The sequence below is a fragment of the Cupressus sempervirens genome, chromosome 4, assembly GCF_028749045.1.
Source record: "Cupressus sempervirens isolate cs-2001-9-10 chromosome 4, ASM2874904v1, whole genome shotgun sequence".
In the NCBI taxonomy this organism is placed as follows: domain Eukaryota; kingdom Viridiplantae; phylum Streptophyta; class Pinopsida; order Cupressales; family Cupressaceae; genus Cupressus; species Cupressus sempervirens.
The window spans coordinates 828048706-828065500 of record NC_143121.1 but is presented as its reverse complement, the minus strand read 5'-3'; the positions used below and the strand labels follow the sequence as shown (position 1 = coordinate 828065500).

Here is a 16795-nt window from a genome sequence, read left to right as displayed (position 1 = left end):
AAAGAGGAATAGCACTGACCCAAGCTTATTCTGATCTATCTAGAAAAATAGTGTCAAGTATCACAATCCTTCCATCAAACCACATAAACCACATCAACCAGCTTTCAAGGTTATGTAAACCACATCAACCAGCTTTCAAGGTTATGTCAAGCCTTAGTGGCCAGGAATGTCTCCTCTTCCAGCTCAATAGTCTTTGTGCCCAACATTAACTTAAATAAATCAATACTCTCTTGCAGTTGTTTGGAATTTGGTTTTTCTTTTTTGGTATGCATTTTGCTTCCTTTCTGCTTCCTCTATTTTGATATTCCCACACACTTATTAGTCCACAGACACCGGGCTCTTGTCCCTCTTACTGCACCCTTCTTAGCTATTTTCTTCCTCTTCACATCTCCCTGTCATTGCCCCACAACCCCACTTCTCCTTCTTGTTCACAACAATGTCTCTAATTTCCAATGTACTTCCCTATTCTATTACACTAGATTTGGCTTTTTTTAAAGTTTTAAATTTTTTTTCTTCCATTCATCTTCCCTAGGGTGATTCAACTTCTACTTGATGTGTATTGTCGTGTTTAGAATTGGAGTTTAATGGTCTTCTTGGAATGCAGTGATTTAAAATTGATTAATAAGTTAGTTACTTTTAAAGGCTTTTAGTCTTGGCATAAGTGGTGATGAAAATTAGTTGGCATGCCTGTGTTTACTTCCACATTAGGTGTACATGGGTACCAGGTCAGCTGTAGCTAAAATCTGTCTCTGTTGTTGTATGTGCATACCCATTTTCAAAGCCTCAAGGTAGCACATGTAGAGAACATGTAAAAGTTTTTAAATTAGAATTCAATTTTTTGAAACTATCAAAAGCTTTTAATCAACATTTGTAACCATGTCTTATAGTTTACAATTAAAACGAGTTTTAGATCCATTTAATTTGTTTCAACATCTGTGTGATGAGCTAGCAAGCTTGAGTGTGAGATTTGAACCTGCCAAAACCCATCACCGTCTCTATCCATATGTAAGTCTCAACTCACCACCAATGTTCCTACTTAGTGAATTAATCTGTCTTGCTCCCTTCTTGTATCTCTTATTTGCAAAACGTTAGACTATTAATTTTCCTTATTTTAAAAGGTGCTAGCTCAATGGACGAGCACCTGCATTACAAGCAGGGGGATGGTGGTTCGAATCCATCGTGCTTTAACATGAATGAATTAATTATATTGCAGTTTATATTATTTATTTATATATATATATATATCTTTAATTTATTATTTTATATCATCTTCTCTCTAACTGTATTCAAGAAGAGAATAAGCATGATTAAAGACATTGTTGTTCTTTCTATAAAGACAAAATTAAAATCGTCTCTACGAGACAATAGTAGCACTTGTTCCTTATTGTCTTTATAAGACAATACTTTAAGACAATAGTTTAAGACACTCACTTAAAGACAATACTTAAGACAATATGCAACTTTCTTTTTGTCTCTAATTACAACGATTCACTTAAAAATTGTCTCCAATATTGTCTTAAAAGCCCCTTTTCACTTAAAAATTGTCTCCAATATTGTCTTAAAAGCCCCTTCATGTTGTAGTGTTTCTATTGTTGAGAGATTAAAGATGGGAGGCGAAGAGCCCAGTAATTGGGAAAGGAGGTACAGAAAGGCGTGCAGAGATGATTCAGACGTGAAGAGTTTCGACGACAACCTCGAAGCTGAGATTGAAGTAGTTATCAACGCCAGTGCTGAGGGCCGCTTGTCTACGGATTTGTTAAGGAAGGTCATCTCATGCTTGGCTGAACAAGACCGGCGCTTCAAAAATCTCATACTGGAAAACAAGAAAGATATCTGGAAAGATAGGAACCTGAGAGAGCTGGTTGAGCTCTACGAGGAACTCAATACAACGACTTCAAAGTTCTACAATGAGATCAACAATTGCCTGGGAAAGATGAAAGGCAAGCTCAGTTTACTTCAGGTCGCGTTACGCTTCATAGCGCCCGCAAATCCTCCTCCCGGAAAGGCACAGTACAGCAAATGTAAGGAAAAGCTGGAGGAGTTTCTTAAGGCTGAGAATTCCTTTAATGAGGACTTTTCTGAGCTGTTGAAGTCTGCCCACGTACAGCACCAACAAATTCTTGAGAAGCTTCACGCAAAAAAGAGGAAGTTGGATAAGAGCCTTAAGCGCGTGAGGGCTTGCCGGAAGATTTTCTACATCATTTTTGCGACGGTGACTGCCTCCTTTTTTATTTGTGCTGTGGTGGCAGGGACCATGGCGTCGGCGCCGTACCCATTGATCGTTTTCACAGCCATTTCGAATCCCGTTAGCTGCTTGGTCCGCTGGTTCGGCTCTAAGTTGGCAAAGTACGAGAAGACCGTCAAGGTGAAATGTGAGGTTTTGGACTTGATGCAGAAAATAACCTACGGTGGGCTTTACGAGTTGAATCAAATCAAGGTTAGCGTGGAGCGATTGGAGAGCAGCATCGATTTGATTCTCGAAAGCGTCGACATGTATTGCAAGGACGAAGCAAACCAGCAGGATGCGGTCGAAAATATAAGGGAGGAAGAGCAGAGCTTTAAGGATCAAATCGATGTTCTTGAGGCTACAGTGGGGTTTATCAGGGAGCAACGGCCGAGTCATGACGAGGACCAGGCCACCATGAGTACCCTGAAAGCTGAAGTGAAAGATATGCGGAATAAACAAGAGATCTGTGAGGATCCGCCCAACACCCAGAATGTTTCAGCGGAGGATATCAGGAAGAAACAGCCGATCTTTGAAGACCAGATCAGGATCAACAGGCAGAATGCTGTGGTGGAGGATATCAAGAAGAAACACCAGAGCTTTGAGGATCAGACAAATATTCAGAATGCTCTAGGGGAAGAAGATCTCCATATGTGCAAGGATCAGAAGCAGAGCAGTTTCCAGAGTGCTGATGTGGAGGATTTGATGAAGAAGCACAAGAGCTTTGGCGACCAGTCCAATATCAATAACGATGTATTCATGTGTCTCGTGAAGAAAAATCGAAGCTTTGAGGAGCAGACCAATATTCAGAAGGCTGTAGCTGAGGATATCTTGAAGAAGCGGGAGAGCTTTAGGAACCAGATCACCAAGATTTCAAATCATGTGAGTCGCTGCAGACAGGAAATACAAAATAACAGCGTCCTAGTCATTTGCAAGAACATCAGGTACTTTTATTATTGGTTTATTAATGAAGAAAATTAGAGAACACAAAATGGTAATCTTTACTCAAATTGATTAGGAGTTTCTCCATTACAGATAATCTTTAGATAGAGATCTTAGATATAGAATATCTGAAAGGTTATCTGACAACAAATTGCAAATGTATATTCAGAACACCTAGATTTGTATCAATTGATCACTTAGATTTGTATTTAGAATACTGACAAAAGATTTATTTATTTTTCTTTTTAATTTTTTTTTGTAATAATAGTTTCTGAATTTAATTAGTCAAAAAAATTCCCACAGGCTATTAACAGCCGAATTATAGTCAATATAGGAAAATTTTACAATCCAACAACCAGATTTGGCTTTCCAAGACATTTCTGAATCCAACAGCCAAATTTGGCTTTCCAAGACTTTCCTGAAACAAATGGGAATCCCAAAATGAACTGCAAGTAAATATGGACATCAACCACAAAAAAATCAGAAATTACAAATTTCTATATCCACAACCTCCAATTACAGTCATGACATGCCTGTACAATGCAAAAGAAGTTAGCGTCATGCCACACTAGAGAACCTAAATGGACATTCCCATTCAAAAATGAAGGAGTCATAAGAGACCTGTGCACAATGGGCATCAAACACATTATAAACTCCCAAACAAGTTGGAGAACTACAATAAAATGGCAAGGTATCATTAGGGAAAACTACCATCCCTTAGTACCAACTTGGAACCATGACACCACCAATCTATTCGTGCAGCCATACATTGATTCTTTCTTTAGATATGTTGTGCTCTCAATTTCCAACCACCTCCCATTGCCGAAGTTTCTCCTAAAGTCTTGCTCTATCCTCATTCATCCAAACAAAACTAGCTTTCATGCTTTCTACATCTTCATCCCAAGCTTAATCATTGCCTTTATTTTCATACCAAACCATCCTTTTCTAGTCGTTACAAACCTCCTTTTTATGAATCTTTCATGTAATTATCAGACAAAAATTGTTAACTTGGTGCCTTCAAATCCTTTCCAAGCCACTTTGCATATCACCCAAATTTATCTCTATTTCTAGGATGAAATTTGCTAAAATCTCCTCTATTCCACCTAAAGCCTCCCAAGGGACTAATTTTTCCATGAAAAGCTTGATGATGTCCCTATCCTCGCCCAGTATAGAGCCCATGCCATGATCATGGAATAGATGTTGGTGATGGTTTAGTGGCATCTCTCAACTTGGTCGAACATTGCCCTAGTAGAACCAAACCACTCTTAGTTAATCTATTTTCCACAAAATTGAACATTATGTCAAGCCTAATCTTGTTTGTTTGTCCATTTTAAAGAATTTTTTGCCTGGTGCATATGAGAGTAAAAGAAAAGTCCATCACTCCAATTACAAAAATCTTCTCCGATGACAATGTGATTATGAAACCCAACTTGCACTAAGAATCCAATTCTAAGGGCACACAAAACAAACATTCTCCATCAGTATCAAACTAATTGGTAGTAATAACATGGCACTTCTAGTAACAAAAAGAACTCCCATCACATAAATATCATTGCATGTATACTATATTAAATGGATGAAGTTGACAGTGGCCAAAAAAGGAAAGGAATGATCATGAATGATTTCACCCATTGATCCTTAAAGTTTGGAAATTCTCAAGTACAATTTCATACATTGAGATCTAATGCCCAATTGGACATGATGCCACACTATTTATTGTCTTTCCTTTTGACATGTGATAATTTGAAGTCATCCAAAGATGCTAATTCTATGTTAATTTGATCCATGTAGCTTTGCAAATGCTAAGAAAACTTGTCCCCTTTTATTATCACATTGACAATGATTTGTGAATCGCCCTCCACATGAAGTTTCCTAACTCCTAGTTTCTTGGCTTCTAGTACTACCAAGAGATCAACCTCTTCCTTAACAACATTATTTGTACCATACAATTAATGTTTCCCTCTACATGCAATAAGCTCACCATTTGAATCTCAAATGATCAATCTTGCTCCAAAAGGTCCAGAGTTACCCTTCTAAGTGTTATAAAAGTTGCACTTCCACCACCATTTTAAATTTTTTTCCCAAATAACATCAGCAATGAAGGCAAGAGAGACTAACCCCAGCCAAATATGAAAAAAAAAAAAATTAAGATTTTTTCCCTCTAATATAGATATTACAATTCCTATTTTTTTTTGTGTTGATTACAAAGTTATTATTCATTTACATTTTAATTGATTAAACTTCTTCTATCATTAATAAACTAATAACCCAAAATATTGATTTATTTTTAAATAAGTTAAATTATTTATAATGGAGTGAAAAGCAACTTCCAAGATTCATCCTCTATGGAGGTTTCCATTTGTGAAGGATAAAAGGAAAGCTAATTTTTTTTTATCAAATAGCTTTTCTTTTTTCTACCAATAGATTTTTCTGATTCTAGATTTCGCTTGATTTTCAGGGTGTGATGGATTACAATGGAAAAATTAGGATATGCACTATATTTTGGCACACCAGACTTCTAGTATATGGGGCTATTTCATTATGTCTATTCATATTTCTCATTTTAATAAGGACTTACATACTTATAGAGTGGACAAGAAGCTACTTTAAATTAAGTGTTAGGGCAAGTCAGAAAGGAGACTCTTCCAGTTGTATATGATCTATTAAATGTTGAACAAAACTATGGACCTTCCTTCTTTACTAGAAAAGTATCTAATATCTAATTATATATATTATTATACTAAAAAATTGTGATATGATACAAGGTTTCATTATTTAAAGAGAGGATTGCTTATTGCATCTCTAAGACTAATTCCTTCTAGATTTCTATTACAAGAATTTGTATGTTTAGGATGGAAGAATATAATTCTTTAGCTTAGGTTCTTACAAAGTCTTATATGGTAGCACTAGTAAAACTTCATATTTTTTATTTCTATATGAAAAATTAGGATCAATTTTATATAATCTTTTCGAGTGAATAAAGCAATCTATACAAGAGATCATGAGAAAGAGAAGGTGGTAATTATTGCTAAATTATTTTGCAGTGAATACATTGTTGTAACAATAACAACAACACAAACATTACTATTATGGTTTATCAATGATAGAAGATATTTTCTAGCCTAAGTGGTGATCATTTTGAATTTTAATCTAATAATGTTTTTATAAAAGAAGAAGTAAGGTTAGATATTTTATATTCATGAATTCCATAGCCCCTAGAGGGAGAGACACAAAGTGAGTTGATAGAGTATCTTGAAGAAAACTATTTATATATTTATTTATTTCTTAATTCTCTTGCTACATAGAACAAAGTTAAAGATATAATTTTATCTCTATTTTTTTGTGCTAGCATTGACTCGTCAACTTGCTAAACTAGACTATAAATTTACCTACTTCCATTCACAAATAAACAAAAGAAACAAGAGATAGTGGAAGATGTAGATTTTACTAGCTAATCTTTCAGTGTAAATTTAAAGGTGTAAACATGGTGGAAAATCGTGAAAAAAAACTTCAAAATTTTAGATTTAAGTTATTATATTATGTTATATAATTATAGTTCTACTTCTTACTAAATATTAATATTTTTTTGTATATCTCTTCCTTTATTTTTCTATCTCTATCTCTATTTATAAAGAGAGGGGGGGTCTCAATGGATTGAGAGGGGGAGATATGCTAATAGAAAAAATGGCAAGAGAAGAGGAGGGAAATATGTTTATAGATACAAAAAGAGAGATAGAGGGTGAGATGTGGAGATAGTGACAAATATAGATAGTGGTAGAAAGTAAAAGAGAGAAAAAGAAATAGGTAAGTGGGGAGAGGGACATAGAGATAGAGAAATGGACAAAAAAGAAAATATGAGAGATGAAGAGATGGAGAAAGACATGGCTGGGAGGAGAGATTTATAAAGAGTGGGAGAAGAAGAGAGTGATCATAGAGAGAGCATTTTTGGAAGAGAAATGGAGAGAGTCATAGGCGGGCAAAAGAATAGAGGGAGGGATACATATGTATTTATCTCTCTATTTATTATCTTATTATATCTATCTTATATTCATTTTATAACCACTACTTAATACACAAAAACATAAATACTTCTCTCTTACATTAATAGAATTCTACCTTCTTTTAACTTATTTATTCAAATCCCCTTCTACATGTCTTCAATTAATTGTAAATATAGGATTAGGCATTGTAGAAATGTAAAAGGAGATTGGCAACTCAAGTGCTCAACTCATAACTGAGTTCAAAACTTGTATTTAAATTGGTAGAGATCTATGTTAGAGTTGATAGAATTCAACAACCTGGTATGCAACACTTTTGTAAAATAACTATTGTTGAACAATGGATCATAACCAAAATATAGGCTCTTGGCCAAGAAGCATCATTCATTGATGAAATTTGCTTCTTCTTGTGATAGAAACTTTATACCAAATACATCAAACCCATGGTAAGGGTTGCAAAGAAGCAAAAGATTATTATTAACATTTCAATAAGACAAAGGCATATACTAATCCAATGAAACCTCTAATAGTTTTAGCCTAAAAGATGGTTTACCCTCCTCTCTACCTCAAATCTTAGAGAATCATCACCAAAACACACACAAATATAGAACAATAGTAGATCAAACTCAGGAAAAAAAAAACCTGATCTAAATACTTAATAAAAAATAATTGATCAAAATAATTGAGTCAGCATCAAACAAGAAATGGAGTGGGGTGCAATTTTGAATGGAGCGCAACGAGCAGGTAGGGCTTCATCTGATGGAGAATCTAGCAATGGTGGAGGGGATGAAGATGATCCAGACTTTTATGAGGAATCTTTTTCCCCTTCCTCCTTTTTAATGCATCCTTTTTTGATGGATGGGTAGAGGCACAAGAAAATGGAAACACAATACTCAATGTGTTGCAGCACAATAAAAATAGATTGCATTTCATTCACTATGATCTCAAATGAATACATAGTACCTTTTTATAGGCAAGTGTATGTAATGTTCTAGATAAATCTAGCATTAGCCGACAAGACAAAATATCTACATACTTTTGGAAAATACTATAGTTAACACAACCAAAATACCTAAACCAAAAAATCTAGAAACATCTAATGACAGACAATTAATCCTAAGTATAAATTATTATTTTTAACACTCCCACCTAATTTTGACTATCTACATCATTAATATTTACAATTCCCAATGCTTGTCTCAAAATCTCAAATTGTTCCTATGCTAAAGCCTTGGTGAAGATATTTGCAAGTTGTTCCTTTGATTTGCAATGTAGATAAATTCCTTTGTTACTAAGCAACTCTCTAATGAAGTGATACCTTGTGTTAATGTCCTTTGTCCTCTTGTGAAACACATGGCTCTTTGAAAGTGCAATAGCAGACTTGTTATCACAATAGATTCTAGTAGGTCCATCTTGAACTTGCATTAAGTCTTTCAAAATCCTTCGCATCCATATTGCTTGACATGCTGATGTTGTTCCCACTACATACTCTGCTTCAACTAATAAAAGATTTACTATAGGTTTCTTCTTTGATGCCCAGGCTACAACACCTATCCCAAGATAAAATGCATATCGAGGTGTGCTTCTTCTGTCTTCAATACTCCTTGCAAAATCACTATTTTTATATCCAACTAATTTAAAATCATTTGAAGTAGAATACAATATGCCATGATTCATAGTTCTTGCAATCTATCTCACTATTCTTTTTCCTGCCTACCAATGTGAATTATTAGGTGAGTCCTTGAATCTAGAGATTAAACTCACTCCAGACATAATATATGATCTAGTTTTTTTGAGATACATCAAACTACCAATTGAATATAGTTGAGTTAAAACCTTTCTTAGTATCTTCTCTATTTAGTTTGGTGCCTACTACCATAGGTATCAAAACTAGACAACAATTTATCAATCTAAATCTTTTCAACAAATCTTTTGCATACTTTCTTTGACGATGAAAATTCCTTTATCATTTTGAGTAACTTCAATGCCAAGAAAAGATTTCATCAATCCTAGATTTGCCATTTCAAATTCCTTTTTCATTGTTGATTTAAACATATCAATAGACAGATTGTCTATACAGATAAAATCATCAACATATAAACAAACAATCAAAATCAAACCTTGTTCATTGATCTTGGTATATAATGTAGGTTCACTTGTGCTTCTCTTGAATCCATTCTCCATCATGTATGAATCTATTCTACTATACCAGGCTCTTGGCGCTTGCTTCAAACCATAGAGTGCCTTCTTCAACTTATAAACGTTGTCTTCATGTCCTCTTATTTAATATCCTGGTGGTTGCTTCACATAGACTTCTTCTTCCAAATATCCATTAAAAAATGTTCATTTTACCTCCATTTGGTGAACCATCCATTTGTATTGAACTGCAATAGCTAATACTATTCAGTCAGTATGAAGTTTTGCCATAGGTACAAATTTCTCAATATAGTCAACCCCATATTCTTGTGAAAATCCCTTAGCAACTAACCTTGATTTATATTTTTGTACATCTCCATTGGCTTTAAACTTAGTCTTATAAACCTATTTTACACCAATGCAATCTTTGTTCTTAGGAAAATCAACTAATTCTCATGTATCATTTCTCTGAATTGATTCTATTTCATCATCCATTGCATTAATCCAATGTTCTTCCTTAATTGCATCTTCAAAATATATAGGGTCTTGAGAAAATAAAGAACAATTTGATTTCAAATCCATTTTACTTCTTTGATCATAAATCTCATTCAAACTTCTAGTTTTCTTGTTTGTAATCCTTGATCTCAATTGTGCAAGTATAGGATTTGAATCATTACTTGTGAATTCAAAGATTCTCCATGTTCTTGACTTCATTTTCTAAGTGATCTCCTTGTGGATTTTATGGTGGAGTTCCTTCTAGGTCACTTGGTTGATCCTCTTGATCTTCATGATCTTTTTATCCTTCTCATCATATGGTATTGTTGTAGCACCTATAACAGTTTTATCTATATTTCCATCCCAAGATTCAACCTCTTTAAATACAACATCCCTACTCACAATGACTTTTTTGGTGATAGGATTAAACAACCTATATGCCTTAGATTTCTCATCATAGCCAATGAAAATGCATTTCTCACACTTATCATCTAATTAACTTCTAGTTTCTTTAGGAACATGGGCATATGTAATGCAACCAAACACCGTGAGATAAGAAACACTATGAATCTTACCACTCCATGCTTGTTGTGGAATAATGTCCCTCACAATATTTGTTGGACTCATATTCAAGATATAAATAGCACAATAAACTATCTCAACTCAATACTCATTAGGAAGGTTCTTACCTTTCAATATGCTCCTTGCCATCTCCATTATTGTCCTATCCTTTCTCTCTACAATACCATTTTTCTATGGTGTGTAACTAGTAGTAAATTGCTTTTTGATTCCATGATCCCTGCAATAATCTAAAATATCATTTGACTTATACTCTCCTCCTCTATTTGATCTCAATACCTTGATAGATAAACCACTCTGTTTCTCAACAAAAGCCCTGAATTGGAAAAATCCCCTTACAAACTTACTTGATTTTATTTGTTATATTGTGCACGTGTAGTAGTAGATGATTAAAATGTTGGACATGAGGAAATTGAAGATGAAGCAATGGATATTGAAGAAGGACCATTTGAAGGTTAGATAAAATTGTATTGAATAATTCATTTGTTATGTATATACACATATGTGGACCCTAAAGAAAATTTGTATCTTAAGTCTTTAATTTAATTTTTCTTGCAACTCGAGATCAAACAACAAATGAGAATGTTAATCAAGCTTAAATTTTGAAGAGAAAAATTAATCATAGAAACATAGATCATTTCATTGAAATGGATGTCGAAAAATTGAGAGAATATGCTAGTCAACCTACACATACTCTGAAGAGGAAATTGAATAAAAAGTCTAACGAAATAATTGCACAATTTGAGAATCTTGATACAGCAGAGAAAGCTCAACTATTATCAATTTCACTTCTTAAAGATGAATTAAAAGAGCCATTGAAACTATTGGGTATAGATACAAGTGTAAAAAAGAGGAAGAATTCTAAACTACAAAAAGATATTGTTGAAAGTGTTAAGGAAGGGTTACACTCTATTGGAAAAAAATCTAGATCTATAGATAAATCCATTGCATGAAGAGTGATACTAACATCTATTTTAAATTAGGAATTATGGAAAAAAAGACAGATTTCTTCATTGTCATCTTATATTGGGTATAGTCAAAAGATGATATTACATTATCTAAAAAGGAGAAACAATTTGGATGATAGTACATTAGAAGGAAACTGGGCACTAATGTGTAGAGTTCCTCGATCTAAAAGGATTGCGTAATAATTAAGAACTTAGTCATTCCATTTTGGATTGATAATACTCGTCCTTCACCAAATAGAAGAGGTACCATCAAGCAGAGGATTGGGCCTAAGGAGTATCTTCAAAACACAAAACATTGGTTGGATGTCACACAACATGAATTGTATCTCTCATTTTGTAATTTAAATCCTGACACAAAGATTGGACAAACAATGTTTGAATGATTGAAACCTTATTTTGTGAAGATAGATAGATCTTTTGAAACATGTTGTTGTCGATATCATGTTTAATTTTATTTGTACTATCAAGGGTTCAGAAAGATGATAGATCTCAAAATTATTTTCATAAACGACCGAACCAATTCACAACATCAATCTTATGTGACAAACCAAATGATCATGCAATAGGTGAAATAGATTGCATGGGAGGAACTTGTGAAACATGTGGTAACCTAACAAAATTTCCTATGAGAGATGAAGATAATGATATGATGAGGATAGTAAAATGTAAGAGATATAAGTACATAAAGTCAGAAACAAAAATTGGAAAAGAATCAACAAGGTTGGAATATGTAGAGGATGACATACCTGCTAGAGAATTTATGTCAAATTTTCATAAATTGATTCAACCATATATACGTCATGCTTTTTTTGCTAAGTGGCAAGTAGAGTAGTTTCAAACACTAAGAGAATCCTTTTCACTCGAGACAATATTATCTATTGTTGACTTTGCATAGAGTTACTCATTCATTTCTCAAAAACAACTTCAGGTGGAATACTACTATACAGAGCAGGTTACTATATAGTTCAAGTGTCTTATCAACATGCACAAATTGATCTCGATGGTGTGAAAAGTATAGATCAACAACGAGTCATTAAAAAAGAGTATCACTTTTACATTAGTGATGACAAAGAACACAACATACATTTTGTGGAACATTGTTTTAAGACATTATTTGATTATTTGAAAAACAAAGGCATAAAAATGGAAAAGCATTTTGTATGGTTAGATGGATGTGCAACACAATTTAAATCAGCTAGATCATTTTACACATTATGTAGATATCATCGATACCTTAATATACTACACATTTCGAGTTTTTTTGAGTGTGGACATGGAAAGGGTGAGCATGATGGTGCAGGAGCTTGTATCAAATGTTCTTTAGGAAATTATTAAATGGACTATAAAGGATACCGCATTAATAATGCTCATGATGTGGTTGAGTGGTGCACAGTGCCAAAAAATACAAATAACATGTCATCGCAAGTAGATCAAATCATACCATTCAAAGTGTTTTGGGAGGTATCAGGTATAAATTAATTTTCAAATATTATAATTGAATCAATTTTATATTTAATATGTTATGTCATAACTAAATTATGGTACACACATGTTTAAAACTAATTATATATATGTATATATGGACCTTACATTCAGGTGTCGATAGAAGATCAATGCATGCATGCAAGAGGATAGAGAAGACACGATCGTTGCATTCAGTTATGAGTACAGATAGTAATGTGTGGTCATTGCGCACAAGAGAATACTCATTTTTTTTCCTGATTGCATTGATGAAAACTATGATGGGTGCCATTAATCAAGAACATGGATATGTGGGTAAATGGAATTTGGTGCCACTAGATGTTATCAATACAAATGAGTTTGAGGATGAAAACTGTGATGATATTCCATTGATTTCTAGTGATTATGACCATATTTCAGGATTGATTAGATTTGGTATATATTTCATCTTTTTTGTTTATATATATATATATATACTCATGTACATGACACATGGAATTTATATGCATATACTTTATGTAGGCAATGTTTTTGCAGTCATGGTAGAATCTAAAAATGTAGAAGGTGTTATCTATTATTTAGTGGGTTGCACCATACAAAGAGAGAAGCTAACAAAGACTAAAATAAGTGATGGAATTATGTTTCCCACGGGTTACTATATAGTTGAATCATGTACGTGTATGTACATCTATGTTTTTATATGAATTCAAATTTATTGAATTATTTGATTGACCTTTATGTAGGTTTTCTTGTTGTACAAGGAACATATTTGAAGCCAAATTAAGTACTTAAGAATGGAATTCATTTCACTGATTATCAACCTAGCAATAAGGTGTATTAGGATAGTAACCATGTTATTGTCACTAGTCTAACTCTTCATCTAGTCAAAGGACCTGGAATATGTAAGTGGACACTCGATAGTGATGATCATGAGAAAATATTAAATGTTATCCAGCAACGAGCTGACCCACTTGATACGAGATAGAAACAACTTGTTGAACTATTTGAAATCTGAAATTTGGTTGAATTATTTGAAATCTAAAATTTGGTTGAACTATTTGAAATCTGAAATTTGGTTCAATAATTTAAAATTTGGTTGAACTTGATCATTTTCAATTTGGATTTTGGTTGAGTTAATTATATATTACTTTTACTCTTTCATCTAACTTGTGAAGTTTAAATTGTGATTCATAACTAATTATAGTTCAATTAGGAATTTGTATGCAACTAATTAGGACATGTGCCTTTGAAGGGGAATAAATTTGAACACTTGTCTTAAGGGGATCAAATTAGGACTTGTGTCTTAAGGGGATGAAATTAGAACTTATAACTACTTATATATTACTTTTACTCTTTCATTTAACTTGTGAAGTTTAAATTGTGATTTGTAACTAATTATAGTTCAATTAGGAACTTGTATGCAACTAATTGGGACATGTTCCTTAAGGGGAAGAAATTCAAACACTTATCTTAAGGGGATCAAATCAAGACTTGTGTCTTAAGAGGGTGAAATTAGGACTTGTAACTAATTATATATTACTTTTACTCTTTCATTTAACTTGTGAAGTTTAAGTTGTGATTCGTTACTAATTATAGTTCAATTAGAAATTTGTATGCAACTAATTAGGACATGTTCCTTGAGGGGAAGAAATTTGAACACTTGTCTGAAGGGGATCAAATTAAGACTTGTGTCTTAATGGGGTGAAATTAGGACTTGTAACTAATTATATATTACTTTTACTCTTTCATTTAACTTGTGAAGTTTAAGTTGTGATTTGTTACTAATTATAGTTCAATTAGAAACTTGCATGCAACTAGTTAAGACATGTGCCTTGAGGGAAAGAAATTTGGACACTTGTCTTAAGGGGATCAAATTAGGACTTGTGTCTTAAGGGGATGAAATTAGGACTTGTAACTAATTATATATTACTTTTACTCTTTCATTTAACTTGTGAAGTTTAAATTATGATTTGTAACTAATTATAGAAGTTAGGAACTTGTATGCAACTAATTAGGACATGTGCCTTTGGAGGGGAAGAAATTTGAACACTTGTCTTAAGGGGATCAAATTAGGACTTGTGTCTTAAGGGGATGAAATTAGGACTAGACTTTAATCATATCTAAATATCACTTGCATTATTAGGATTTAGGAATCATGTAACTAATTAGAAATTATGTAAAGTAAATTACCTAACTATAACCCTAACCCTAATCATATCTAAATATTACTTGCATTATTAGGAACTAGGAATATTGTAACTAATTAAGAACTATGTAAAGTTAATTACCTAACCATAACCCTAACCATAATCATATCTAAATATCACTTGCATTATAAGGAATTAGGAATTATGTAAAGTTAATTACCTAACCGTAACCCTAACCAATTTCATAGAAATATACATCAATTTCATAAACCAACATAATGTAACATAATCTAGCATGTAAACGAACATGTAATCTAACATAATCCGACATAATCTATCATAATCTAACATAATTACCAAGATAATATAACATTATCCTTGACATAATCTAATATGTCTAATAACATAATCCAACATAATCTAACATGTAAGAGAACATAGTCTAACATAATCCAACATAATCTAACATATAAGAACATAGTATATATGTATGTCAATCATCAACCATGTCTGATCTAGATGAAAGCCTACATCAAATAAAAAATAACAAAAACATGTATAATTTGGATGAAAGTCTAGATCAAATAATCTATGATATAAAAAGAAACTATAGATCGTCAAGTGTAGGACTATCATCATGATATCTCCTCATAGTGCGGTCTAAATACTGGCTATCACGATGCTCACTAGGATGTGCTGAACCCTATATATATTAAAGAGAAAGTGAAATGAATGTATATAATTCATATATAATTAAATATCTTTTAAATTTACAAATTGCATGCAATTTATATAGTACATTTAGAACTCACGTGTCTAATTCAAAAAAATTAAAACTCACCTATCCACTACTGACATCATCAATTGAGTCTCAACGGTGTATACAATCAAGCATCAAATGGAGTTAAAAAAAGGAATGCCCCCCTACAATACATACATACATGTGTACAATAAATCATATTAAAACATGTATTTAATTTTACAAAGACACAATATGTATACATACATACATTATTAGTTGAACAAATGTTCAATTGAAATTTTAACATGAACATGTAAAAAACTTTAGATTTACCTTTGTAGATGGTGGCATTTTATAATACTTAGATGGCCTAACATCGATTGTGTCCATCAATATATCTAGATTTTGTTGGGCCTCATCTAGCTCCATCTGTACATCTACACTGCCATGACTAGTGGCTGGCACATGTCCTAATAATGATGAGCCAAATGTATTGACTAGATGAGATGGCATAGAAGTAGAATCATCATGTGTCAACAAGTCCATCCATCCTATGGTCGACAAGGTGAAGTCAACATCATCAAGGCCCACATCTGAACTTTGACCATGCCCTGCACTAGCTGAAGGGTCTGCACTAGTATGTATATGTCCCTCTATAGTAAAAGAGTGGTCAGTAGGTGGATCATGATGTGTATTACCATCATGACCACTACCTAATCGATGAGAGGAATGTGGGTGAGGATGTCTCCTAATACCACCGTGGACATGATGTTAAACATCTAATATCGGTATGCCAAGATTCTCTAATGTGAATCTATATGAATATAATAGATCCTCTGCAAGAATACTTATAGTTTCTCGTGCCAACACTCCAGTGAGACCCTCTAAGCTAGTTAGTGAAGGGATGCCCACTACACTGTACAAGTCTCCTGAAGATGAAACGCCAAGTGATGATCTAGAATGTCAATGTAACATTAAATACTAGCCAACCTCATCACTAGAAATAGATCTGATAGCTGCAAAAATCTCTCCAACTCCCTAAATAACCCCTTGCAATTGTGTGTTATGCATGGCCTTATTGGCTAACAGACCTAATATAGGGG

At 33.3% G+C, this 16795-nt stretch overlaps 1 protein-coding gene across 1 annotated transcript; it reads left to right on the top strand.

Moving 5' to 3' along the window:
* The first annotated feature begins 1588 nt into the window (after positions 1-1588).
* On the top strand, positions 1589-5874 carry LOC149563943 (UPF0496 protein At4g34320-like). The gene is made up of 2 exons (XM_089827053.1): positions 1589-3168; positions 5625-5874. The coding sequence occupies exons 1-2, from the start codon at positions 1607-1609 to the stop codon at positions 5629-5631; spliced, it is 1569 nt and encodes a 522-aa protein (XP_089683179.1). The 5' UTR covers positions 1589-1606; the 3' UTR covers positions 5632-5874.
* Positions 5875-16795: the final 10921 nt, after the last annotated feature.